Source organism: Erithacus rubecula (assembly GCF_903797595.1).
Source record: "Erithacus rubecula genome assembly, chromosome: 3".
Lineage (NCBI taxonomy): Eukaryota > Metazoa > Chordata > Aves > Passeriformes > Muscicapidae > Erithacus > Erithacus rubecula.
In genome coordinates, this window is record NC_136689.1 from 102,654,142 (window position 1) to 102,680,862 (window position 26,721).

The following is a 26,721-nucleotide window of genomic DNA, read 5'->3' on the forward strand; positions in this document are numbered from 1 at the left end:
TTCTTAAGAGTGTGAGGGAAGGTCATGTGGCTTCTAAAAAGTGATAGGTGTAATGGCCACTGTGCTGTGCTGGTTCAAGTGCAAGTGATACCACACACTTGAGTTGCTCTCTTTTGGACTTTCTACAATGCTGGATTGCAGGAGTTGCTCTATGAATAGGGAAATTGGAAAGGAGGTGCAGAATGTGATCCTCATTCTGGCAAAGGGAGCAGACAGTTCTGTTGCCAGTGCTATAGAAATAAGGCAAAGAGGAAGAGCAGCCCCAGCATCATTTCCATTGCTCTGACACTGGTTGTTCTCATTCAGGTAGTCATTTAGTGGTGTGTCTTTTAATGAAGCCTGTAATATCCAGCAAATTCAGAAAGAACATTTGGATGCTGTTTAAAGGTGGTCAGTGGTGTGGCCAGTCCCTTTGTGGGCAGCTTAACCAAGGCTCTTAAAGCAGTGCTGGACATGCACTGTGGAAAGAGGTGGGTTTCCTTGATGTAGCAGACTGGCATGAGGGACAATGACTTAATAAGAACAGTGTTGAGTGAAGAAATGCACAACAGGATAAAATATTTCAGCAGCTGATAGATAAGTGGCATGCCTGGTTTTGCCTGCCAGCCTGTTCACAGTGGTGTGCAGGCATGAGTTAAGTCTAACTGCATACCTGTCCTGCCCTGCCAGTGGGCACAGAGCTGCTAGGTATGAAATACTGAACAAATCCTTCATTGTTGTCACTTTCTATAACTTACAGGTGAGACATTTTTGTCCCCGTGTGTCCCTGGTCCACACTAGCATATTTCAGCAAACTTTCATGCAGTTTCAGGTCTCTCCTTTGCTCAGGAGAAGCAGGGGAAAGGAGGGTAACAAGGTCATCAGCAAATGCACACGTGCCTGTCTGATGAACTGCAGCCAAAATCAAACCAAATTTCAAGGCACAGTCTGCTGGAATGGAGACGTGTCCTGCAGCAGCCAGGCTGAGCACGATGTGCCTGAGATCCTGCCAGTGAGAAGGAAGGAAGGCTGCTCTGTCCAATAATTTTTTTTCTTTCATTTTTGTTTTGTTGCCTAGTTGGCAGGGTTGCTGGAATGTAATTTAAATAACTGAAACTCCAGCTGTTGCAATGAACTTCTTTGGATTATGTGCCCAAAAAGAGAAAGATGGTATCTTGAGTTCAGATCAAGTGCTCCAGTATACTGAAATCATGTAAGTGCATGTAAATTAAACTCCTGCGTTTAATACTCCAATTGTTTTCTTCTCATTCAACCTTTCTTTGAGGTTGTTTCCAGATCAGAGCTAAGACTGCTGTAACAGCAACTGTTTCCTGTATACTTCCAGCCTGATAATTATGAATGTAATTTAGATCTAAAGACTGTATTTCAAGCCTATTATAAAGGCATTCATTTAGGGAAGCTTGCCTTGTAACATATATGTCAGAACTTAGGGAAGATGCTCTGATGTGGTAGTAACTGCAGCTGCCAGTGCATGGATTGATTTCTCAGGGTATGGATTTTTGCAGATAGTGACATGATGTCCTTTGTCATCACTGCAGAAACTGACAGTGTTGCCTGTAGCCAGCTCAGTCTGATGTGTGTCTGCTGCAGCAAACCACCTGAATCAGACAGTCCTGCCATACTGTAGTTTGTATTAAAGTCAGCCAAACCATCTTCTCTAATAGAGCTGGAGGAGAATCATGTTATAACATGACCCCAGCTGTAGTTAACCAACTTGTGTGTGTGAGTATTTAGTCTCTTTGAATTGTCAAGCATTAACCCCCAGCCTGGTTGGCACTGGCTGTGCTGAATCAGAAGAGCTAATGGTAGCAAAGTCTTCTGGAAAACTGCATTGTATTCTGGACTTTCTGGAAGAGGAGGATGAGGACTATTGCTGGATGCAGATTCTGGAATTACTGCTATGGATGCAGAAATATTCAATTCAGTGAACATCTATGTTTCATATTTTAAAGGCACAGGATAGTATATTCATATCACATGAGATTGATGAAGTATTTTCCAATCCTTTAATAACTATGGTAGATGCTGAATAAATTCTGATGAACATCTTAAACTCACCAAGTTTGCAAGACTGCACCGAGCATGAGTGTGAGAGCTCTTCTGTCACTTCTCTGTAAAAAGCAGACAAGTATGATTGCTCCAGTTACTTTACACTGGTTAGTCTGACAAACATAACAATGGCATAATCTGTTAATTCTTAAAAGGTGGGGATGTGCTTCGTGCCAGGCAGTATGGATTGTGGAAATAACAAAAGATTTGTCACATGCTTTTCATGGTAACATATGCTTAGTTGATAAGGTAACATTTGCCCATTCCCCTTATTGTAAATAGGAGTCCAACACAATGTCAGCAACTCACAGACTGGCTACTGAAGTAGCCATGGCGGGTATATGTTATTCAATGAAAACTTAATTTTTCTACCAAGATCTGTAGCTGGCACAGTCTAGCATTTTCACTGATTATCTCCACCTAGTGATTGGAATAAAAAGTGAATGGGATACTAAAAAGATCCCTTAATAGCTAATTTCAGCAGTTCAGCACTAATCTTAGTAGACTGTAAAATGTGTTTTCTTGGAGATAAAAATAGCTTGTGGCGCTAGCCAAGATATGAAATAAAAAGACAATTAATTTTCCTGAAGTTTATTCATCATTATTGTACAAAGAGCTTAAGAGACTCTCAAAGGGCATCTCTGGATTGTGGCTTTAGTTGTAGACTGGAAATTGGGCAGTAACTTCTTGAAATAAAGATACAATGGCATTCTATAAAGGGAAGCTTAAAGGGAACAGTCTGTTGCATTTTCCACAAGCACATATTGTTTAGAAAACTCTGATTCAGAATGTATTATAATAGCATGAAAAGAAATTAAAACAGTATATTATAAAATTCTAATACAAAATACTTGTATTGGAGTAACAGAGCTTTTTTGTTACGGATTTATTTATACCAGGCTATGTGCATATGTGGGTATTTCATACTGTTTTATAAGTATTGAGGATAATTTTTTATTGTTCCTAATCCAGTTCTAAAAATTTTAGTTCAGGATCTCCATTAACAATCACACATGTCACGAATGTGTAAGATGTTTGTCTGAGGCCATGTTTTTGATTGCTTGTGTTTCAGGGCCAGTTTTGTGATTACTGCAATGCTGCTGATCCCAGCAAAGCTCACCCAATAACCAATGCCATTGATGGCACTGAGCGCTGGTGGCAAAGTCCCCCTCTTTCCATGGGCTTGAAGTACAACGAAGTCAATGTCACCTTAGACCTGGGGCAGGTAAGTGCCTGAGCTGTGGGGTGAGGCATGATCATTTCCTGCATTTGTGCATATGCTTTGCAGCTGGGAGAGACTTTTGAGCTGATGGTTTTTACTTCCTGACATCACAGCGTTTTTTTGTTTATGTTCTGTATTTCTTTACCAAGTTGGCTGTATGCTGCTGTATTTTTGAAAGACAGGTGTCTGCCAAGGACGGCAGGAGCCTCCTTTCAATGGCAGATGTAAACACCATCCCTTGGAATTATAATAATTTTGAAATTAAGGGTGTCTCAGGCAAAGATATGGGAATAGGATTAACAGTTTTTTACTAGGAAAATTGAAATAAAAATACAGTAATACAAAACAACAAAACACTGACAGAGTCAGAATACAACCTGACACCCTGTCAGTCAGGGTGTTCATAGCAGTTTGATTGAATGTTGGCTGCAGTCCTCCTGCAGTGACAGATGTGGTTCAGCTGAAGCAGTGATCCTGTTGAAGGGTGCAGTTTTCCTCAGAAGGTGCAATGATGATGTAGAAGGGTCTGTTTTTCCTCTGGAAATCAGTGTAAAGAAGGCTACTTTGGTGTTTGAAATCTCAGGTTTTATCTAGGTGGGAAATGCTTGGTTCCTTCCCCCTGGGGGGAGAATCTCCCAATGGGATGATGTGATTTTATCAGTCATGCAGTGGGACTCAATGGCCCATTAACAGAAGATAACCTCCTGGAGGAAGGATGGGTTGTAGAAAAGATAAAGAAAATTGCCCCACCTGGTTTTAAGAGATGGCTCATTAGCAGAAGATATCTCCCACGGAGATAAGGACCATTGCCCCACCTTGCTCCAACAGATGGTGATAGAATACATGCTATTGGTCACATCCTGTATTGCAACCCAAGACAACTGTATAAAGTGATTATTTTCCTTTGGGAATTTTTATGATGGGGGTTCTTGCCACTGGGATCATGCAGATATAGTGATGGTGTACTTTCTTGCACAGACCCTGAAACTCATTAATTGGAAGTGACATGGGGGGACTTCTTAGTTGAAACTCAAGCTCTGCCTTCTATTTAATATTCCCCTTTTCCATGAGCTCAGAGAGAGAGGCTTCATGAACTTGCATGCACATATTTTGAGACATTTTGAGAATAATGTTTGGAGTGTGCTTTTCCTCAGGGGTCCTTCTGGTTTATCTGTCTTCCAGCAAGATCTTCAAGATAGACAGAAAAATACTGATAAGGTGGTCTAAAAGGGAAGGGACAGCAAAGCCAGTGTAATATGAATTAGTAATGAGACAGTAACGGGAACACCCCTATTTCCCTGCAAGTGATAGGCATACAGATAGAGTAAAGCCTCTGCATCTGTTTTTTAAGTCCCAGGGATGGATTCTCAGCTGATGTAATTGAGTCCTGATCCAGTGAAGTTAGTTACACTGTGCAAGTTCACACCACATGAAAACACATGTTTATTAATACATGTGTGGGCCTGAAAAATATATGTATATGCACACATGCATACATATTTTTGACTGCAGTAAGTGTTTATTGATTGATTATATAGGACAGGATTTTTTTAGTTAGTTGACAGCAGAGTGGGGGATAACTAAAGAAGTATTTCTCAGTGAGACTTAGCTGCCATTTTGCTGGGATTCAGGTTCGACTTATTTTATGTCTTGTTTTATATTGTGTTCTAATACTCTTGTTCCTCCCGTGGCTGGAATGGTTCTCATTTTGAGGATATCTTTATTCAGTGTTTCTGTATCCAGTAGAGCTGCAGTGCAGAAAGGCCATTCTAAACTTGTTTTCCTGCTGTGCAGTTTTTACCTTCTTTGGAGGACATGACAGGCACTTCTTATGTGCTGAGTAAACTTCTGAGAAACCTCTTTCCTAGAGAGGAGGGTTATGAACTAAGAGCCTTCTTTTCCTGGCACTCCTTGGACACCAGCAGTTAAGTGCTAAGATTTCTGTAGTTGTTAAAGTATTTCTTAGAGCGAGGTTGTGTCTTTCTTATTACTCTGGTACTACTTGGAAAGATGACTCTGAATCCTCTTTCTTGGAAATGAATCCAAGACAAAAGTGAAAATTTCTCCATGTCCTGTGATCAGGAATGAATCATTTTAGCTGGTGGATGGATGAGGATTTGGTAAGATTAATAAGTTTTTTTTTTTCCCACTTCACAGACATTATCTCATATCTACTTTCATCCAGTTAAACCTTAGCCTCAGGATTTTTTTTGAACTTGAGAGTCACTTTTGACATTTTACTTAGTATTTTCACTCCAAAATTCATACAGTAGCACACAATTCTAATAATGAAGACCATTAAGTACTGTGACAGAGTAAGTCTACTCAAGGGAGCAAGCAAGCACTGAGACCCCAATTCACCTTACCCTATTCCATGGTCCTAAATATTAAGAGCTTGGTGTGTCTTAATGATGCAGACTTTTTTAGTAATTGACAGAGACAATTTTTTCAGAGTGCAATTCCCCCTTAGCTGAGCTGACATGAAGGTTTTGGGTTTTAAGGAAAAATACATCTTCTTAAAATTAGATATGTACCTAAATACAGAACCACATACCGTAATATTGAAAAGATATCAGCGATATAGTTATCCTCACTAATTATTTGTCTTTTGTTTTGTTTTGTTGTTTAGTTTCTTTTTAATACAAGGCACCTTATTCTGAAAAAAAAAGAAAGGAAAAATTTTTGGGTGTGCAGAACATGACAAAGAGTAAGATACAAGCGCGTGCAGGGAAGCAATGACTGAGCATCAGCTGGTCATCAAGTGTCCACAATTAGAGGAAGCAGGACATAGTGCAAAGTCAAAAGCTTTTAATTTTCTGCATTCCTGCCATTATATCTTTATGATTGAGAGCAGGGTCCCAGTGGAGCCTCCTACCATGGTCTCACGACAATGTTTAATTGAATAGCTGCAGCACGGTGGAAGTTTTAGTGCTCACTACAATGGAGTTGGAGCAGAACACCCACCTGGTGCTGCTTCTGTTTCACAAGGGCTTGGGTGATCTTGAAAGTCAAAATGCCTTCCAGCTGTTAAGTCTGTTTGCAAGAAGAATGCTCATTTTGCTGTACTTTGTTATATGAGAAAAAGCAAAAACCTTAAAGCAAAACCCCTGCTTTACTTCCCTTTCTGACTTTCTGTACTATAGTTACATTTCTAATCAATCACAGCCCTTCTGAATAACAATTATAATGTTGATCCCTGAGGCAGCCTCTCCATTCTGTTAACATACCTGCTTACACTGTGGCTATTCCTGACTTGTTTGAAATATTTGGATCAAATGAAATCTCAGTTATTCCTCCAATTGGTTATGTTTTTTCCAATGTAATTTTCGACATATTTTAAACTTCTGAATACTGAATGTCTGATTGCCCTTCCCCTGACCCCTTGAATTGCCTAATTTCAGCAGGTGTGTCCTCATCTTTGGCTTGCTTAAGGCCCAGCAGATATTGCTGTAACACTCCTCCAGGTACTTTTCTGAACTCTCTCTTCAGAAGAAATGAAAGTTCAGGATAGCACGATAGTGTACAATGAAAAAGAAATGCCCAACTACAAAAAGTAGTTCAAAGAAGTAGAGCCCATATATTTTATTGTTGCTTTTAGATTTTTTTTTTTCTGTGCTTTTTGGCAGTAATATAGTGCTGAAGGACTCAGTGAAGTCTTGTGCACTAATATGTTGAATAGTTTTTATGTAGCGATATTAATAACCACTGTTGTAAATTAAAGGTACACAGTGGAAAGTAATGTCCAAATTAATACTTTTATTAGGGAGGGAGGGCAACTCAGCCATAAATTTAAGCTATGTGGTGTGGCCTGTGGAGGACTTCATGCTTTTATGTTTTCTACCAGTTAGAGTGTATAAACATTTTGTGAATAGCCTCACAGTTTGGCAAATCTTCTGAGTTGCTTTTATATGGTAGAGGTCTAATATTTATATTTGGTAGCAATCCTTTGACTTACAAACAATATTTGTTGCTTGGAATATTATTCAGCTTTGGCTAATTGTTGAGAACTAAAACGAATTGTTCTTAACTTGTAAAAGATCAACATGATAACTTAAAATGTTTCTGAAGTTACAGTTAATTTAAGTGTCATTCCATAAAATATAAAGTGTCCTGTGCTCACTTCTGTAGGGAGAAAACTCTCAAGGTGGTGGGAAATTTATCACTGCATTGAACTGAGCTCCCAAAAATAGTCATTGTACTCATTGTGCTTGGCTTTTGAAGACTTTATGTTATCACTGACCCTGAAATCACAGACCCAGCTCTAGCATGAAGTTGCATAACCTCTATAATAACACTGGGAAGTCCTACAGATCAGGGCATGAGAACCAGTGCATGAAGCTTCTGCAGTGCTGCAGAGCTGTACCTGCAGTGGGACAAAGCCCTTTCTCTGGAGCCCCTTCACAGCTCTGAATCCACAGCAGCACTGAGCCCTGCTCTGCTGTTCTGTTCACACTGGGGAGAAAAAGGGCTTTTAACTCTGGGGAAGGTGTAATATTGTCCCTACAGTACACAAAAATGGGGATGCTAAGAGCACAGAAGTGTTCCTGTGTATTGGAGAACTCCAGTTCTGAGTATTTCAGTGTGTGCAGAAAGCTGATTTGAGATTGTGCTGCAGAACAGTATGCTTTGAAGTTAGTTGTCACAGGAAGGTGCATCTAGTTGTGAACTCTAGAATAAAAAAATCTCATCTGATGAAGTAACAGCTGTCTGATAGAATCTTCTAAAAGCTGGATCACATAATACACGTTTCATTTATTCCTAGGTCACACTGCAAGCAACTCATTCAGAGTTGAGCCTTTATAAGGAAAATACCTTGAAATACATTCTTTCTTGCTCATATGTTTACCTTCAAGTTGTAGTCAATGTGTTGTGGTTTTTTTTAAGCTTCAATTAGGGACCTTTTCAATGGCTCAGCATTTTTTCTTGCATTTGTATTAGCAGTTGCACGTCATTGGTTTTAAAAGGCATTTCTGATATAAATTTGATATTATTCTGAAAATATACATCACAAGTCTTATTCTCCTTTGCTTTTTTGACTCAGACTTCCTCTGTCTCTCCCTCAGCATCTCTTTAGGAAGGTCTTGGTTCCCACTGCTTGACCTCACTTCCCTCCTTCGTGTCTGTACTTCTGCTTCCCCCATCTTCCTTTTCATGCTCATTTCTACATGTTACTTTAATTTTGTGATACATTCTTCTAAATACCTCCATTTCAACCCAATATAGTAAAAGCAGAACCTCTGCTGGTTGCCTCCAATCCTTTGCACTTTCCTGGGTTTCCTCCCAGTGCTGATAGTCTTACTGTGTTCCTTCTGCTTTGGACTGCAGCCCTCATCAGAAGACATTTATCTTCTGGACAACTGAGGGCTGAATCATACAAATAATTTCCCATATCTCAATAGATTCAGTGTTCTGTGAAGAAATAGGCCATATGTAAGAAATAATTACGAGCATTGAGTTGGTCTTTGTCCAAATCCTAATGGAAAAGTGGCTCTATGAGAAATTTTGGGAAAATAACCAAGACTTGTTGATGTAGCTGCCTGCAGCCTTGGCAAAAAGACCAAGGACTGGTTGAATGTGGAGAATGGACGATGCTTTCATCTCTGTTCCTCCTTCTAGAGTATTGCCCGTGCTACAGAGGGAGAGCTTCTCCCTTCTGGTCCTGTCTTCAACTGGGACAGAAAAAAGATCTCCAGACGTGTCTATGAGGCCTATTCACAGGCACTGACTTACCTAAATAAAGTCATTTTTAGGCATCAGTGAGTGGTTAAAGGAAAGCATGATGTGAATGCAGCATGGCCAGGGATAACTGAACAACACTGAAAATCCTGTGCTTATTCCTGGCTTCTGCACCCCAGACTGGGAAGCTGGAGCAAGGAATGGCTTCAGCATGCTGTGCATGGGACAGAGCCTCTGCAGACACTGTCACTGTCCATGCAGTGTAGTCATTGCTCTGTGTGTGTGTGCGTGCTCAGTTCAGCTGGATGGAGCACATTCAGGACATCTAATGCCTCTCAGGTACTACCCACACAGGATTTTCTCTGTACCTCTGCTGCAGCTATTTTTCCACATACCCAGAAGAGTGGCTGTCAACTCCAGAAATGCTGGCTCAGCTCTCTCTAGTTGGTATTTTTTGTATTATTGTTTATGTTACAAGATACATTGTTGGGAATTGACAAATACTGACTGTCAGGAATGCTTCATGCAGTACCTGGATCTGCCTGGGTGCCTCAAGTCCTACTGAGATGTTTGAATAAAAGGACTGCTTCCCTCTTTGCAGTATCGAGAAATCAAAGCCTTTAATTTTAGCCAGATTTTTATTTTATTTGAACAGATTGGTGCTTTTGTAGCTTGGTCTTTGAGAGGAAATGATGCTCAAGACCTTAAGGCTTCATTACACCAAGAAATCAATGGACATGCACACACCAACTCCATGGAGTCAGAGGTGTGTTCTGGAGCAGATGCTAAGCACAGTTCTTGAATCCCTCTCCTGCATCAGTCTCCCTTTGAAAAGTTTATTTTGTGCACTGAATCATATCAGATTTCTGTCTCTTCTGAGCAATTTGCAACACCAGCCACATTATTCAAAGTAATGAAAGGAACCTACAAGAAAAACCATACTTCATTGAGGGAAGTTTTGGTGGTGCAGCTGTATCTGCCAATAACAATGAGGAAATTTCAACCCTGCTAGAAACAGATTCAAATTACATGAAGAAAGACTGCTGTGGTATCTTTTTGAATACATCTGAAGATCTACAGGATGCCTCAGATAGAAGGTCTCCCTGGATTAAATTGGGTTCTTGCTCCTACCACATTCCAGACTTTTTTATCTTCATGAGCCAAAAAGGAAGAGCCATCTTTTTCTATAGAAGCAGCACACACAGCATCATGGTTGTTTGGAACATAAGTTGTTTTTTCTTTTTATGTCCAGCACTCATCTAACAAGTTATTTCAGTGTTTTAGTATTTTGGTTTGACTCTTGGTGTCAAGAGTGGAAGAAAATGGGCTATAGCTTTATATATGCATATCTAACTTTTATCCATTTTTTAATGCTTTCTAGGATTCAAAAAGGTCTTGGAAATTCCTCTATGTAAAGGGTTGTTTAAACTTTTAAGTAGAAAATAGAGAAAACATTTAAAACTAGTATTATTGAGAATTCTAGCATTGTCATGAGAATACAATGGGTAATTGGAAGTTTTCTTTCTGTTGGTTTAAAATAAGTAGTGTGCATGCTGTTAGAGATCATGAATATTGTATCATTAACAATGATGGTGCAGTGTAGCTCTCAGTCATTTAAATGAATTCTTTTAATATAATCTTAAGTTCACCTGAAAGAGTTTTTATAGAAATCTCTGTCTTGATAATGTAATATCATTAATGCATAACACTGAATTTGAATTTTCATTCTCACATGAGGAGGGAATTTTGTTCATTCTACTGGATGATTTTTAAAAACTTTTTCTGGGTGGTTGTGAATCTTTAGGGCCATCAGCTGCTAGAACATTTGAAATCTGGACAGACCTGAGTGAGCAGGGAAAAGGTCACATCAGTGTGGAGCTGTTCAAATTCCAGCTGTTGATAATCAGTCAGGTTTGACCTATGATGCTGGATTACAACAGGATATGATGTTCAACTCTTACAGTAATATATCCTCTTTCAAGCATGCATTTCCAGAGTCCATTGTTTCCATTGCTGGAAACAAAATGCCGTTTCCACTTTCAAATTCAGTTTTTTATTCATACAAGAAAATTACCAGAATTTTGATTCAGTTGTATTTGTGGGATTTTTTGGGATTTTTTTTTTTTTTACTATTATATTATTATATCAAAATGCTTAACCACAGTTTTAACATTCCTTTTGAGGCCTTTTTTTGTATGAAACAAATTTGACTTAAAAGCAGCCAAATAAACATTTTTTAAAAAATTTAAGGTAGTTTCTTCTTTCTTCTCAGAACTAAATGGCTGAAGGAAAACATTGCTTTGAGTTTAGTTTGCCTTTTTTTCAGTGTATGTCTTAGGTCAGGATCAAGATTTAAAGTAGTGAAATGCCAGCTTAGAGTATGTGATTAAAATTGGCTTTAATGATTGCTTTTCTAGGTCTTATGTCAGCAAGGTTACTCTTTTATCTTCAAATGGGATTTATTTGCTAAGCCAAGGATTATTTTTCTTCTGTTGTTGTCTCATCAGATCTGGAGAGAGACCATTCATCAGCTTGGTCAGTATTCAGTGGAAATTTAGATGTTCAATTGCCGTTCTGCATCCTTGATCCAGGCCAAAATTGAATCACAGGCTCTCATGCAAAGTCAGGAGCAGGACAGATGATAGGCTTGCTGGCTATGTTTTGGTGATATGTTGTCATTAACTAACACTAATTTAATTTTTATTAGACCTGTCCCTTTTGCCTTTCTGAATGTGCCAGTACAAACCTGAGCTACATTTAAAACTGAGAGATGTAAGGGGAGCATCCTGCAAGTAGAAGGTTTTCATATACAACAGTACTGTGAAGTTGACATACTTCTTTTTTTCCTTCCATATTTTATTTGCATGGAAATATGCAAGGAGTGGTGCTGGTTGGCAGTTCTTTAAGCACTGGCAGACTTGCAGAGTTCCTGATGTAATACTCATTTTTAGGAGTAGGTATGTAATTGTTGTAATCACTCCACAATATGACTGCAAGCAGTGGAGCCCTGGAAAAGGCAGGACATTGTCTATAAACTTTCTTTATTTCCTCTTGAGCTTTCTAAACCACTTGTCTTGGTTAAATCTGTATCAGTCACCACACAGTGTTATCAACATTTTCTAATATGCATGTCAAAATGGGGCTTCCAAAGATCTTAAGACATAGGGAATGAAAGGCAATATATTAATGTTGCCTGCCAGTGCAAACCTGGTTGTAACAGGTAAATACTCTTTGAGAGATTCAGCTGACCAAAAGTGAGAGCATGAAGCACTTTTTTTAATTTAAAGGAGTTTCAGAGATACTATGCTTTCATAGGACACTAATCTTTACACTAAGTGGCTATACCAGATGATATTTAATGTCCATATCTCTACTCTGAAACTTGGCAATGAAGTAGTAGAAATTGCTCAGAATATCAGAAACTCAGTAAGAGCAAATCTTGGCACTGTCCCCAAAGTATTCGCCTATTTCTGACAACGTCTAAAATCAGACTTTCCATCAGCAATTTGATGGCATTACTCACCTGTGCAGTCATAGAGCATAGGTTTGGGTTTTGCCATGGCTCTGTCAACAGAATAGCTGCCAACCATACTGTGCTCAGTATGGTTGTCCAGTAAATAATTTTTCCTGTAGAGATAATGTCTGTTTCCTGAGGTACCTAATTTAGTATCTCAGGTGAAGCTGATGCTTGTCAGGCTGTGTTCAATAGCAGGGTAAATTTCTACACTAACAGAAAAGTTGGGTTATTTTCCCCCTGGTTCTTTCTGCACTGACCTAAGGCAGCAGCATTCAGCAAAGCAAAAGTTTCTGAAATAGGTTGCAAGGTGTTATACCTGCTGCAGTGGTGACTTGGTGTGTGTGTAGAACAGGGGCTTGCCCTGGAGAGTAGTTGTACATACTGCATTAAATGAATGCACAATAATAAATTTTCAGGGTTTTTTTAATTCTGAGATATGAGGTATATAATGAGAACATACTCTATGAAGCCCCTGAGTTCCTCCCATTTTTCCATGAGAAGGTTTTACTTTCTACTGCATACAGTATACAGATATTCAGAAGCTAATGTCTGAAATAGATGTGTGAGATGGAGGCTGCATGTAGCCATGGGGTTGTCATGCAGAGCTGGCTAGGGGCAAGTATTTCCAGGTTTCTGTTTCACTGCATTATTCACCATCTGCATCTGCCTCTTGGTGGTCCCTGTTGGTGTGACAGCTATTGAATTGCTCCTGGCTGACAGCTGAATGGGCCAGGCATGCCAAACTATGCTGTTCCCAGTTCGTGGTTGAGAGCTTGTATGCACTTGTGGTTTGGAGTCTAATAAACTTTGCAAAGTATTAGCTTCAGGGTTATGACATTTGTAAAGTATGAGCAGAGATAAACTGCTTGGGTGTATTTGATGTGGGGGCTCTGGCAGCACTTATTTGACAAGCTGCTGACTGCAGTCCCTCCCATCAAAGTCAGAATCTCCTGCCAGCAGATGATTCTCAGTTGAGGTGGTTGAGGGGGAAATTCCAGTGCAGCTTCACTTGACTATTGAGTTCACCTCAGTATTGGTTCGGTTTTATTGGCAGCTCCATCCATGTCATGGTTTAATTTTCAAATGGCCTTTAGAATCAATCTGTGTTTAGCTTTTTATGTAAAGGTAATTTTTATTGATGTTCTGGTTTTTATGACTGGACTATCTCAAGAGGCTTACAGCAAGTCTTCCTGTCTTGTAAGATCCATTTTTTCTCCAGTGTTTGGGAGCCCTCTGTGTGATACACAATGAGCTCCTAAAGAGGCCAGATGAAACTCTTGGCCTTGGGAGCCTTGAGCTGATGGAGCTCTTTGAGCTGTTTCAGACCCTGTGCTATTTGATATCCACAAACTCTGGGGTGGCCCCTTCCATTACTTGTAAAGTCTGTCAAGTGGCAAATTTGTATGGAAATAATCTTAATATGAGGGAGCAGGTGGCTGGGATCATTGTCAAGCAAAGGAATCCCAGTGTGAAGGGTATTGCAATTTCTCTTACATGGTTTTGATATTCCTTAGCTACAAGCACAATTATGTGATTGGAATGCATCACGAATGTACCAGGGTGCTGCAAAAGCAGCTTGGTTGAGTGATGTAACTCTTCCAGGTTGAGTACTGTACCCTTGGCACACCCAGGCAGTCAGCTGCACAACAGACCTGTTCTGAAATGTAGGAAAGGGCATTTAACACAGTGTTCTTGCAGGTGTCTTAATCTTCTTGAACACATTGCCAGGTGAAGCAGCCAGTATAGAATCCGGCCTCTTATTTTAATGGGAATGAAACTGCAGAGTGTACCTTCTTCCAGTACATTAAAGAAAAATTTGTATTTGTTTCATTATTGCTGTGCTTTTCTAGAGTTCAAAAAAAGCTCCTGACAAGATCTGTTTATATTCTGTTACCAGCTCTTCCACGTTGCCTATATCCTTATCAAGTTTGCAAATTCTCCTCGTCCAGATCTCTGGGTCTTGGAAAGATCAGTGGACTTTGGAAAAACTTACACTCCCTGGCAATATTTTGCTTGTAAGTATCAATCCTTGTGTCACTGGTCTTTTGGGAGCAGGTTTCTTTAGTCATTTCCTCAGTAGCAGCAAAATGAAAGCATGGGGCTTGCTGAAGATTTCACCTGCAGAGAAGGCAGTGCATGTTAAGTACATTTTTTTTTTTTTATTTAGCTGCAATAAATTAGTGGTAGAAATGTATGAGTATGGTATTTTGAAAGTGTGACTCAGCACATGAATTGTTTTACTTTCTTAGAAATTTCTGATTTGTTTCTCTTGTTTCTTGGATATGTCAGAACTTAAGTGTTCTTCATCCCTCGGGACCCTGGAGTTTCTTGCAAAAATAAAAATGAAATACCAATGCAAAATCTGAGAGTATCTACATAGCTTTTTTCTGGTGATGACATGAGAAATACTGTGCCATGTCTTGTCAGACCACTGAATTGTTTAGGAAGAGAGATGATTGTTTTGAGGAATGTCTGTTACTCTGTGCTGAGTGACACAATCACTGTTATCACTCTGTCATGGGAAGAATTTACCTGTAAGCACAGGGGAAGCCTCTCTGTTAATTTAAATTAGAACAATAGAGCCTATTTAATTTTTGTTCTTGCTTGACTAGACTCGAAAGCAGATTGCTTGGAGCGCTTTGGCAAGGAAGCAAATCTTCCCGTGAGGGGGGACAGCGATGTCCTGTGCACCACTGAGTACTCTCGCATTCTGCCTCTTGAAAATGGAGAGGTGGGTGCTTTCAGGAAAGCTGTGTGATGCTGGAAGCAAACATCATTGGTTTCAGAAGTTTTTTGAAGCAATTTTTTAGCTGTGACTGCTTGAATCTCCATCATAACCTGAACCTCAGTGAGATTTTGGGAGTGTGACCTGACTCCTCCTAATTTTCACTATTCCCTATGGGGGTAGGGGCTGCTCAGGGAAACCTGTGTTGATATTTATCATAATTTGTGTACCTCACTATAGTCATGTGCATTTGAAGGTGTTAACTGCATTTTCTGAATACTTCCAATGTGTATGGCAAAACTTGGTGCACCAGAAACACTCATGTGAGTAAAGGCTGTAGAAACAGATATTTACCATTCAAGAATAGGTAGCTGTTTAAAAAATACATAAAAGTATTTGGAAAACACACACTGCTTTGATTTTAGCCATTGTTCCTCACTAGGCAGAGCTGTGGGTTGTATTACTTTTATGAATGTTAAACTCCTGGATGTGCTGATGGCTCTTCCTGGCATTCTGCTCTTATGCCTGATGTTGTTAAAATCCAGATCTTAAGAGTTATCCAGAGTTTTGAACAGATGGATCTAGGGTTTCATATTAAAATAGAATTTATTTGTTAAAGCATCTGTAAAATTTTCCTAATCAGATATTGTAAATAATAATTTCCACAGAAGATGCTGGTGCCATTCCCTATTGCATGCTCTATGACTTTTCCTGAAGAAATTGTGCTGCAGAGGGAACAATCATCCTACCCTTGTTAAATGCTTCAGAGTATAGGAGCAAATTTAAAATAGAAATCTGTTATCTGTGTGGTTATAAATAATTTAAAGTCTTTTACTGAGCCCTGTACATACAACCTAGGTTGTTCATTCAATAGAGATTCATGATTGCTGAGCTGCTGGCAGCTGATTCTTTAAAAAAATAAAATAGTGTTGGATCCCTTGTTTTGGAAATCAGACAAGCCTGCTTTCATGTGGGGGGATTTTCTAAAGCAACACTGTGTACTTTCTTCCAGAAGACCATTAATATGCTCGCAGGCACTGGACCTGCTAACAATAATATTTTCCAGGAATGTTTATGCCTTAACCCAAAAATAAATGTGCTTTGGGAAAGAGCCAAAATCTGATGTTTTTAATCAAGCTAAACTTCCATTGACACTGTCAACTGTTCAAACAACTACTTGCAACTATTGCTATTGTTTTTTTCCTATTAAAATGTACTTTTTTCGTGCTATGCCTACTGTTTTCAAAACAGATAGAGGCACTTTTTTCTTCTTCTTTTTTTTTATCTGATGTATTATATGGATAATGAGAATACAGGAGGCTCCAAGACTAACAACAGAGTTTTACTCAATATCCTGATTTCAGTATGAAATGCCTAGTTGTTACTGCAAATATGTTCAAAAACAATAGTAAGTTTTTTGATTCTTTTATTAATTGTGCTCTATGCTGCTATTGGCACTTGCAGTTGATATATTTTAACATGTGTGCTTCCTTCTTTGTTAGATTGTAGTATCCTTGGTAAATGGGCGCCCAGGAGCAAACAACTTCACTTATTCCCCTGTTCTTCAAGAGTTCACAAAAGTGACAAACATCCGCCTCCGTTTTCTCAGAACCAATACTCTGCTGGGACACTTGATATCCAAGGCTCAGAGGGACCCCACTGTAACCCGTAGAGTGAGTACTGTTGTCACTGAGGTGTAAATACTCAACAGTCACACCCAGCATGCTGGGGACCCAAAAATGGTCAGAATGTTTTAAGTTTGCAACATCCTGACAATGAAATTTGCATTGGTCCACCTTGAAATACCCATGTTTTTCTCCAGGTTTGTTTGAGGCAAGAAGGTAACTGGGCCAGCACTGATTTATGGAGGGGCAGTAATGATTAATGATTTTGTGACAGACCATTTTCATTCCCTGGTTTCTAATATGGAAGGAAGTTGAGTGCATCATGAGAGCTATAAAGAGCCAAAGCAAAATTATTCTAAACTATCTTATGCAGAACCGAGGAACTAAATCTGTTCAGCTTTTTGTCACTACTTTCTCATATTTATTCACAAAAGGTTTTCAGAAAATAGTATCTCTGAAAGAGCAGAAATCAAAGACTGTACTTGAAAACTGTTGTCTTTCCACAAATCATTTGAGATGTCTGGGTGTTTTCAATTCATTTTGGGCTATCCAAGAGCTTGAAGGCCAAAGTTCCACTCCCATTCAGTGGGAAAGGGATATAAGGAAATACAGGGAGCACCACACTGAAATGCATATACTTACAGAGATTTCAGACTTCATATTGTGTTGCTATTTTTAATCTTTTCATTTGAAATGAAGATTCGGTAACAATTGGAGGAAACCCTGGGGTGAGGCACCACACAAATGTGTGTGAGGGTTTCTGCACTGAAAAACACGAAGCTGTTCCAGTTATTTGACAGCACTCCCATCAAGTGCCCTTACTGCCTTAAGTAAATTTTAAGATGTTGCTCACAGGCAGATGTAAATGCAGTATGCAGTGTACTTGGCAAGCAGCACAGCTGTAGTGTGAGGAACTTCTGGTGTTATCCTGGCTATGAGGTGTAGGATAGATGAATGAAATCTCAAGTGTTTTATTAAATTCCCAGTGGAGAGTGCAAACTTTTTATCGTAGACACCTTCCAAGTGTAGCACACCTGATGTTGATGTTTCTGACACAATGCAAGCAAGGAAGGACCAGCACATGCTTCTTCTGCTTGTTCCACAGTATTACTACAGCATAAAGGACATCAGTATTGGTGGTCGATGTGTTTGCCATGGCCATGCTGAAGAGTGTAATCCAAAGAGTGCTGACAACCAACACAGGTAGGTAAATGGACCCTGACATTTATCTGAGAAAAACAATACAGGAGTGCTGTCAAATGATGTTTTCTTATTATAGAGTTATTAGTTGTGCAGGGATTTTTTAAAAAAATTAAATAAATAAAAAATAATAGAACCTGCTAATGGTTGGCAAGAAAACATTTCAAGAGTGATTGTATATGAAATATAATGATAGAAAATCTTTAGTTAGGTTTTTTATTTTCATTGAAATACAAGTTTGGCAGATTGAGTGTTTTCTTAGAAGCCCATAGTTCTTTGGGGAAAATATGAGTTGATATCACCTTTGTACATCAGGAATTAGAAGTTCAACTCGGGAACAAAATCAGTCAACTTCATGGAAATACTGTTCACTGTAAATGAGCTCATGCAAGATCCAGTGGCTTTAGATCATTACTGTAAACAAACTGAATGGACTATTCCCTTTCCCTGTCAAGTTTTTGTGACCTCTACATTGATTTCACATGGAGTTAGACCAGGCTTCTTGGCTCGCCTGGTACAGGGAAGTAACTGTGAATAATCAGCCTGTTTCAAACATATTTTAAAAACCTACTTTAAACCAGCTGTTGCTCTTATCCATGACAGCATTAAAGCAAGCTTTTATCAGAACAATGCAATATTTTCATTTGTGTTTAATGAAGTATAAGTGGGGGAGATAGATGCCTCCATTCCATGTGTCTGTACTGGAGAAAAATAAGTAAAGAAGATGAGGAATCTATGCAAATAGGATGATCATACTGGAAAGTTTTATCCACTGTGTTGTTAGACTACATACATAGGAGTGTTGTAAAAGGCCTCCTGAGTCCCAAGGCCTTTGTTCCTCCTGGGATTCAGTTAATATGCAGGATGGTAAGACCTAGCTCATAATTAGAACCTGCCCTTTAAGTAGGCTGTTCAGCTAAATAAATCAAAAACCTTCTTACATTTTCTTGGTGAAGAGTGTGCACTATCTTAATCATAACAGGATCAAGTTATGGTCTTGGTTTATTAAAAACACTGATAATATTATTGTAAACAAAGCATAATGTAAAAATTATGAAGGCATGCATTTAAAGATGACAAATATTTTGATTACTGTTGGCCAACAAACTTGAGCCTTGGAACAAAGTTAAAACAGGATACATCCTACATGATTGTATATCAGCTTGATTTAATAATCTACAATAGTTTCATAATCCAGTCTATTGAATCCAATTATAAACATTTTGCATAAGTAATATGTTCTAGTAAACTCATAATCACATGATTAAAGTAATCAGTTTTGAAGAATTTTAGGAAAAAATGTTCTAGCATTACTGATTGATTTCTCTACATGTGAGGTTTATGTCCTATCCTTTTCATACTATATATAAGTCTTAGACTGCAGCAAAACAAAGAAAAAACTAATTATTTTTTATTTTAAAAACTTAAGAAATAGATTTTAAGCCCAGCTTCATTAAGAGGCTTTCATTTCTGTAGGTTTCAGTGTGAATGTCAGCATAACACTTGTGGGGAAACCTGTGATCACTGCTGCCCTGGATATAATCAGAAACAGTGGCAACCTGCAACAGCTGGGAGCACAAACATGTGTGAACGTGAGTAGACAAAAAGATGGTGGGTTAAAAGAGATACTGGCAAGAGGGTGGGAATTAACTGCAGCACACATGTTCATGGAGCATAGCCACCATGCTTTAACAGCTTTTTCTTCAGTATGGAGAAAATGCTTTCCATACAGAAAAAAAGAATCAAAAATGCAGTGAATATTATTTATGTTCTTTTTTTTCTCATTAAACAGTGAAAGTAACATGTTATGTGAGAATATGACATGAGAAAAGTGGAAGACTTTTTATAGAACATTGAGTCAACATTCCTCCCCAGTCATAGCTGTTTGCTGACAGACTGTGGCTCTCCAAGCAGAGTAAAATAGGCATCTTGTACAACTCCAAAATGTTCCTTTCCATCAGCTGCCCTCTTGGTGCTGCAGAGAGGTTGCTCTGCAGAGGCTGCCACTGCTCACAGGTGCTTGAGCTGCCCTCCATTCTCAGGCTGAGAGCTGTCCCTCACTGACTGTGTGCCAGTGGCACGAAGGTGTTTGTGGTGGACAATCCTGGTGATCCCACACTGTATTCCACTCTTCCCATCTTTGTGTTTGGGTGTTTGGAGTATGTTAGCCCTACAGACTGAGTAGTCAAGTTGGAGAAGCCCATTCATTTCCCCTTTCTCCCGCTTTCCCTGTGTTTCATTCCTGAAGAAATCGATAGCATGGACCTTCCTTTGTGCTGGGTTTGTATTGTCATACGTGGGTGTTTTGCATCCCCCAGTTTCCACCCAGGTGGGGTGGTACACAGCATTGCAACCTCTGTGCACAACCATTTCCTTTGTGTCTGGCCCAATCTATTTTCTCATCTGCCTTTCCTGAGAGCAGCATAGCCAGTGGGTACAAACTCTTAACAGGAGAACCTTATTTGAAAGCCAAAGAAATCCACCTATATAATTACTCTGAGGAATAAAGAGATGACTTAATTAAATAAAACTGCAGTACTAAGACTTGGGAGGGGGGAAGGAGTTGTGTGTGATTAAAATGTTTGATAGGAGGTAGGCATGTTGGGACACAGTTTTTGAACCATATTTGAAGCCTCATTTAAGTCCCCCTCTTTAAAAGGAAAACATTTTTTGCCAGAAAAGAGGCAGAGAAAGAGCATAAATAATGTCATGCTTTTTAAAGAATGAGTGTATAGAAGATCATCTACAAGATTGTAAGCCAAAACTACTTTGTTTCTAACTACCCCTGAAAAAATATCCTTTTTAGTATGGATTGCTCCTAGCTGTTTGAAGTGATTTGTTAAGAGCATTTGCCAGGTGCAGGCCTCTAGCTGGCAGCCAGTAGTGAAGGAATTAAAACAACTTCATTCAGCTTTCCAGAAACCTGAGGTTCCTTGAGAGGAACTGATTGAAAGAGGTTGGTGGAAGCTTGTAGGGATCAGCCCAAGATTTTGCTGAGAGCTTCCCAGTATGAATGGATCAGCAAATGGCCCAAAGTAGTGAAAAAGTGCTTGATGAAAGAGAAGTGGTTTCTATTTCACTCTGAGGAAATAATTTCCCATTGCTGTTAGAAGATGTAGCTGAGCTGCAGCTCACAGATGGTTTGGCCCTAGAGGCAAGGAAGGTTTTATTTACAATATAATTATATATGCACACACACAGATATATATAATACTCTCTTCTTTCTTTTTCGGACTTAATATCTTGAGCAAGCATCTCATTTGTGTGATGTTTTATTTTCTTGAAGTATTTTACAAGTAAGAAAACCCAAAGGTTTTAGGTTTAGACTATTGCATCCTGGCCAGGGAACCCAGTCTTGAACCCTGTCCAGTTCTTGTCAGCAGACCATAAGGAAGTTTCATGGCAGGGCACCTCCTCAGCTGTGTGGTTGGTCATTTCTAGGAAAAGGCTTCCTTATCCACAACTCTTAAGATAAAAAAGACATGGAGAGAATGCAGAGAATGATCCAGTTTCTTTTCTCTTGTCTGCATGATTATCAAGCAAGACATGGAAAAGCAGTTGTCCCTGAGTTGTGCTCCCAGTTGTGCCAGGAACTTGAAATAGTTTGAAGAATTACCTTCCATATGCTTCCCTCATCCTGAAGGAGGGACAGAGCCCTTAGCTTCTGTACCTATTGCCTTCCAGAGTATTGTGTCCCCTGGTCCAGATGAAAGGAGGATTTCCCTAAATGTGAAGTAATAGCTTTATCAAGTCATAACTTCAGGAATTTCCTGGGAAGGTAATTTCCTGTAATTAAAAGACCAGCCAGCACCTAGATGCTTGGGGAAACCTGATTTTGCTACCTGCATTCTTTCCAAAAATTTCCCATTTTCCCTTCCAGTGAAGAAGAAAGAGCAGATCAGAAAAATAAAGAGGACTAGGAATGAATTCATGGCCCTTGGGTTTATTCTATTTGTTTGTTATTATGGTTGATTTCTACTCAGAATTATCTTATAGCCAAGTTTGCTGATAGATCTATATCTACAGCTGAATATGAGAATTCTTTGGTGTAGGTCTTTTTATTTAAATGTGTATATCTTATCTATAATTATTAATTTTAGATAAAGGCTTAGTGCACATAGCATCAGTCCAGATGGTTTTTTGAGACATGAAAAAATAAATTTGTACATGTTTTTGATAATTTATAAAAAGCTACTGTGACCATTTATGCATAACTATATAGTTTTGATGTGGTACAACTCTTGCCTTCTCTGGTAAGACTAGCTGCATGTTTTCTTCATGTCTGCATTACTGTACTATGTTTCTGGTATGAAAAGCCAGGTGTTTATAGTTAAATATGTGCATTTGAGCATACTCCAGCATGCCTGAGTGTATGTAAAAATAAAAAATATTATCTTCTTTTACACCTCTGCTGGAGGTAAGGGCTGGAGATTGCTGAATTCCAGCATTGTAAAGAAAGATGACTTGGAATATTACTTTTTCAGCCTGCAATTGCCACGGACATGCTACTGATTGCTACTATGATGCTGATGTTGATCTGCATCGAGAAAGCTTAAACATCCACGGGCATTATGAAGGTGGAGGAGTCTGCATTAACTGCCAGGTAAAAAAGGTCATTTTGATCAGTTTTTAAAAATGTTCACACCAGTAGTTTTGGGTCTGACCAGTCCAGATAGGCCCATTTCTCTGATGGTGATACTACTTGTGTAGAAGTGTGGAAAAAGGTGTGTGAAAATAATTTACCTATTCAACATTGCTTGGTAATGTGTAAAAGACATATAAAAATTGTATTTATGCTCAATCCTGTGTGATCAAAATAAAACCACACAATCAAAGCAAACAATTTAATCAGCTATAAAAATTCCCTTTCCTGTTGTTACAAACTCTGCCATTTCCCTGCTTAACAGAAGGAAGTAAAATTAATCAAATAAAATGCCAGCTCAGGCCAGCTGGTTCCTTACTGCAGCAAAACACAGAGGGCTCTATCTCATCAGCAGAAATAAAGGAGGATCTAGACTATATACCAAGATAGAAAATTACATATATTGGGAAAGCATAAAATCATAGAAGATCCTTTTGGACTAGTGGTCCACTCAGACCAAGGCTAGATGCAAAATTATGTCTGGTTGCATTGAGAAACAACAAGCTGAATTCTTTACACACACTCTGGGTAATCTTTAACAGCATTTAATCACACTCCTATTCAGTAGGAATTTCCCCAATTGCAGCTTGTGCTAGCTGGCTTTTGGGCTTGTCCTGTGCCTATGTGATAAGACCTGGTTCTGTCTTTTGTGTAGAGGAAAATGGCAATTAGCACCTTCCCCTTCCACCCCGACCAAAGTCATTCCCTCAGTTTCCCCTGAAAACTGAGGGGATGAGCTCCATAATTATCTTAGGGGCTCCTTTGGATTTAATCGAAAGCTGTAAATTTGGAATCAGAGACTCACACTGTGTATGCCATAAATGGATAGCACATTCTTGGGAAGGACAAGAATTTCTTTCATCCTGATTTTGTTCTACTCTGGCAATGACTATGAGGAGTGATCAAATAAGACTCTGATAATATCTAATCTTGGCCTTATCCTGCATGTAGCAGGACTGAATTACTTGATCTCCTGAGCTTCCTTACAACCTGAGTCATACATTGATTCAGTGACCTCATGGTTAAATAAATCCAGAGTTACTTGGAAGTCTGTCTTCCTTTTTTTGTCAAGTCATCTGCAAGAAGCTGACCAGAATTTTGCCTTACAGGAAAATTATCATCAATTCTATGTTCTAGTGAAATCTATGTGTCATGATTTATGTATTGCCATGTTGTGCATTTAAAAATATATCTGTATTTAAGCAATAAAAAAGGCAAATATCCAGTATAGAATATGTTTTCAATATTTTTGCCACAGTATGATCAGATATTGTCTAAAAGGCAGTCAGAAGAGAGTAGAGTTATTTTTACTAACATGAGTAGAATGGTCTTTGTCTTCCAATTCACATTTCTGTGCAGAACTTTGTTCATGCAGTCTAATAAGATTTACCACGTTGGTCCTTTCTGTCAGCTCTTTGTTCATGAAAGAACATTTCTATTAATACTGTTTCAAAGATTGAAAATAGCAAAATTAGTCTAAATCTACAAATCCTAATTAAAATGATTGTTACAAATTGTTTGTAATTTTGTGGAAGTTGAATTAGATTAAATTTATTTATAAATACAGTTATAGTTATCTTCTTTTTTGCTCGTTTGTTTATTTGTTTGTTTGTTTTTGTTTTCATTGGCAAAGTGCATGAATTTCAGTTTATTTTTTCTGTTTGTGTCATGGGAAAGAAAAGTTTTAAGAATGGATGCCTGAATGAAGAAGTGATATAACTGAAGTGTTGCATACAGAGATATAATCAGTTTCTTTAGAGTATGATAACAAAGGAGCTCTGGAAATCACTCAGTCCTACTCAGAGTAGGTCTAGTTAGATCAGGTTGCTCAGGAACTCATTCCATCAAGCTTTGAACACTTCCAAAGATTGGAATGCCACAAGCACTCATGGCAACCTCTTTCACTGTTTGACTGCCTGCTTGACAATTTTTGTCCCTAATATCTAAATGAAAATTTCCATGTTCCAGCCTGTACCTGTTGCCTCTCATCCTTTTGCTGTGCACCTCTGATAGGAGTCTGGGTCCATCCCCCTGTATTCTCCTTTCTGTATTCTCCACAGTTGGAGGTAGCAATAAATTCACCCTTCTCAATGCTGAAGAAACCCAACCATCTCAGCCTCTTCTGGATGCCATGTGCTTCAGTCCCTCCCCATCTGCATGGGTCTGCCCACAGCACCTGTCATTGTATCACAGAGGTTCATGAGGTTGATTTAGGAATATTTTGCCTTGGGTAAACTATGCTGGATATGTCCCATCACCTTCCTGTCCTTTGTGCATTCTAAATTTGTTCACTGGATCTCCTTCCCCACTGAGCAATGGGCCCCTACCCCCATCAGCATTTCTTTTGGTGCTCCTCTACTCCTGGAATCTTTCTTTTTGCACTTCACCTTCCTTACTAGTTTTAACTCTGCTAAGCTTTGGCTTTCCTAACTCCACTATTGCATATTTGGGCAATGTCTTTTTATTGCCACTAAGTAGCCTGTCTCTGCTTCCACCTTCCATGCACTTTCTTTCTGAGTTTGAGATTAATCAGGAACTCTGTGTTTATTTGTGCTGGCCTTCTGGCATGCTTGCATGTTGGAAGAAACTATCCGAAGGAGGCTGTCCAAAGAATCAGCTGTCTCTCTCAGTCCCCTTTCCCTCCCAGGACTTTCACACAGGATATTGTCAAGCAGTTCTCTGAGCAAGGACAAACCTGCTTTTCAGAAGCCCAGAACTGTATTCCTGCTATTTATCTTATTTGCTTGTCTTTCATACATTCAAAATAACTTTTGGATTATTTGCACCCTGCTGCATTGTCCTTCTGGCATCTTCCTGAAGCTCTCTCTGGGCTGGGGCCACTGATGTGCCACTGGAATGAGCAGTGATGAAGAGGATGCAGAGTCCTGAGTGCCCTGCTCATGAACTGCTCACCAGTCCATCCAGGAAATGCTGTGTCCCTGCTCAGCCATGAATTCCAACACTCCCTAAGGAGGAACTAAACAGGGAGTGGGAGCTGGGGGAAATGTTTTGGTTGCTCCAGGGCAGAGCTTCCTGCTCTGGTGACCTGGCTGTTGTGTCTGTGAGCTCATCAGGATGCCTCATGACCATGATTTACTCAACTTGTGCTTGCCATCACTGCTGTAGTTCAAATTATTTAGGATTTTTTTTTTTCTGGTGTATCTAAACCTATATTTATAGAGACTTATATGCTTTTCTAGTGGCAAATATATTTTGTGCTGGCTGGACTGTTCAGTTTTTGGTTTCTTCTTGTATTGCTGATATTAGACACAAGATATTCAGGAAATTTATATGTAGTATAAGAAAAAATTAATGATGCATTTTCTTGAGCAATATATACATGGTGGTAAAAAGTAGTCTAAAAAAGAGTTATATTACGATATAAAGAGATATTTTTCTAAAGATTTTTTTAATGAGAGGAGGAGTTTATAGTGCTTTAGAGAAAAAATTTGTCTGCTTTATGCGAGAATACCATGATTTGGAACCATGTAGAGAGCAGGTGGTTAAAGAACACCACATGATGGTTGATTCTTTATTGCAGTCATATTCCATTTTCCTCCCTTCTTAGTTGTATATAGAAACAGTGTAAAGGATGTTATTGTTTGTTAATTCTTCCCAGTTCCTCTCTTTATCTTGTATTATCCTTTTGTTTTACTTTGCACAGCACAACACAGCTGGGATTAACTGTGAGAAGTGTGCAAAAGGTTTCTATCGTCCTTATGGTGTTCCAGTGAGCGCTCCCAATGGTTGCATACGTGAGTCCTTCTCTATGGAGTATCTCCTCCTGGTGGCTCGAGGGCTTTGGGCTGTAATCAAGGCATAGAATGTGTCTTTTGGAGAGGAAGAAATGAAAGAATGGGCAAAAGATGTAGGAGAACAGCTGGAAATTAATTTCTGTGTTGTTTTAAACCTTTTAAATTACATTCTTCTCAACTTATGTGTCATATGAGCATATTCAGAACAGCAGAAATATAGATATTAGACTATAAAAGAGTATAGAGGAGGCAGGATCATGGGAACCTGGGATGCTGCTACAGACCCCACAGTGGGGAGGATCTCAGGACC

General features: G+C 39.1%; 1 protein-coding gene across 2 annotated transcripts in view; it reads left to right on the plus strand.

Annotated features, from left to right (window-relative positions):
- Positions 1-26,721, plus strand: part of LAMA3 (laminin subunit alpha 3) — a 103,841-nt gene that overhangs the window by 2,584 nt on the left and 74,536 nt on the right. For both annotated transcript variants that reach the window (XM_079300777.1, XM_079300778.1), the window contains exons 2-9: positions 3,122-3,274; positions 14,362-14,479; positions 15,077-15,195; positions 16,692-16,862; positions 17,920-18,017; positions 19,491-19,606; positions 22,499-22,617; positions 26,321-26,411. In XM_079300777.1, the coding sequence (XP_079156903.1) occupies positions 3,122-3,274; positions 14,362-14,479; positions 15,077-15,195; positions 16,692-16,862; positions 17,920-18,017; positions 19,491-19,606; positions 22,499-22,617; positions 26,321-26,411 (985 nt within the window). The remainder of the gene's footprint in view (positions 1-3,121; positions 3,275-14,361; positions 14,480-15,076; positions 15,196-16,691; positions 16,863-17,919; positions 18,018-19,490; positions 19,607-22,498; positions 22,618-26,320; positions 26,412-26,721) is intronic.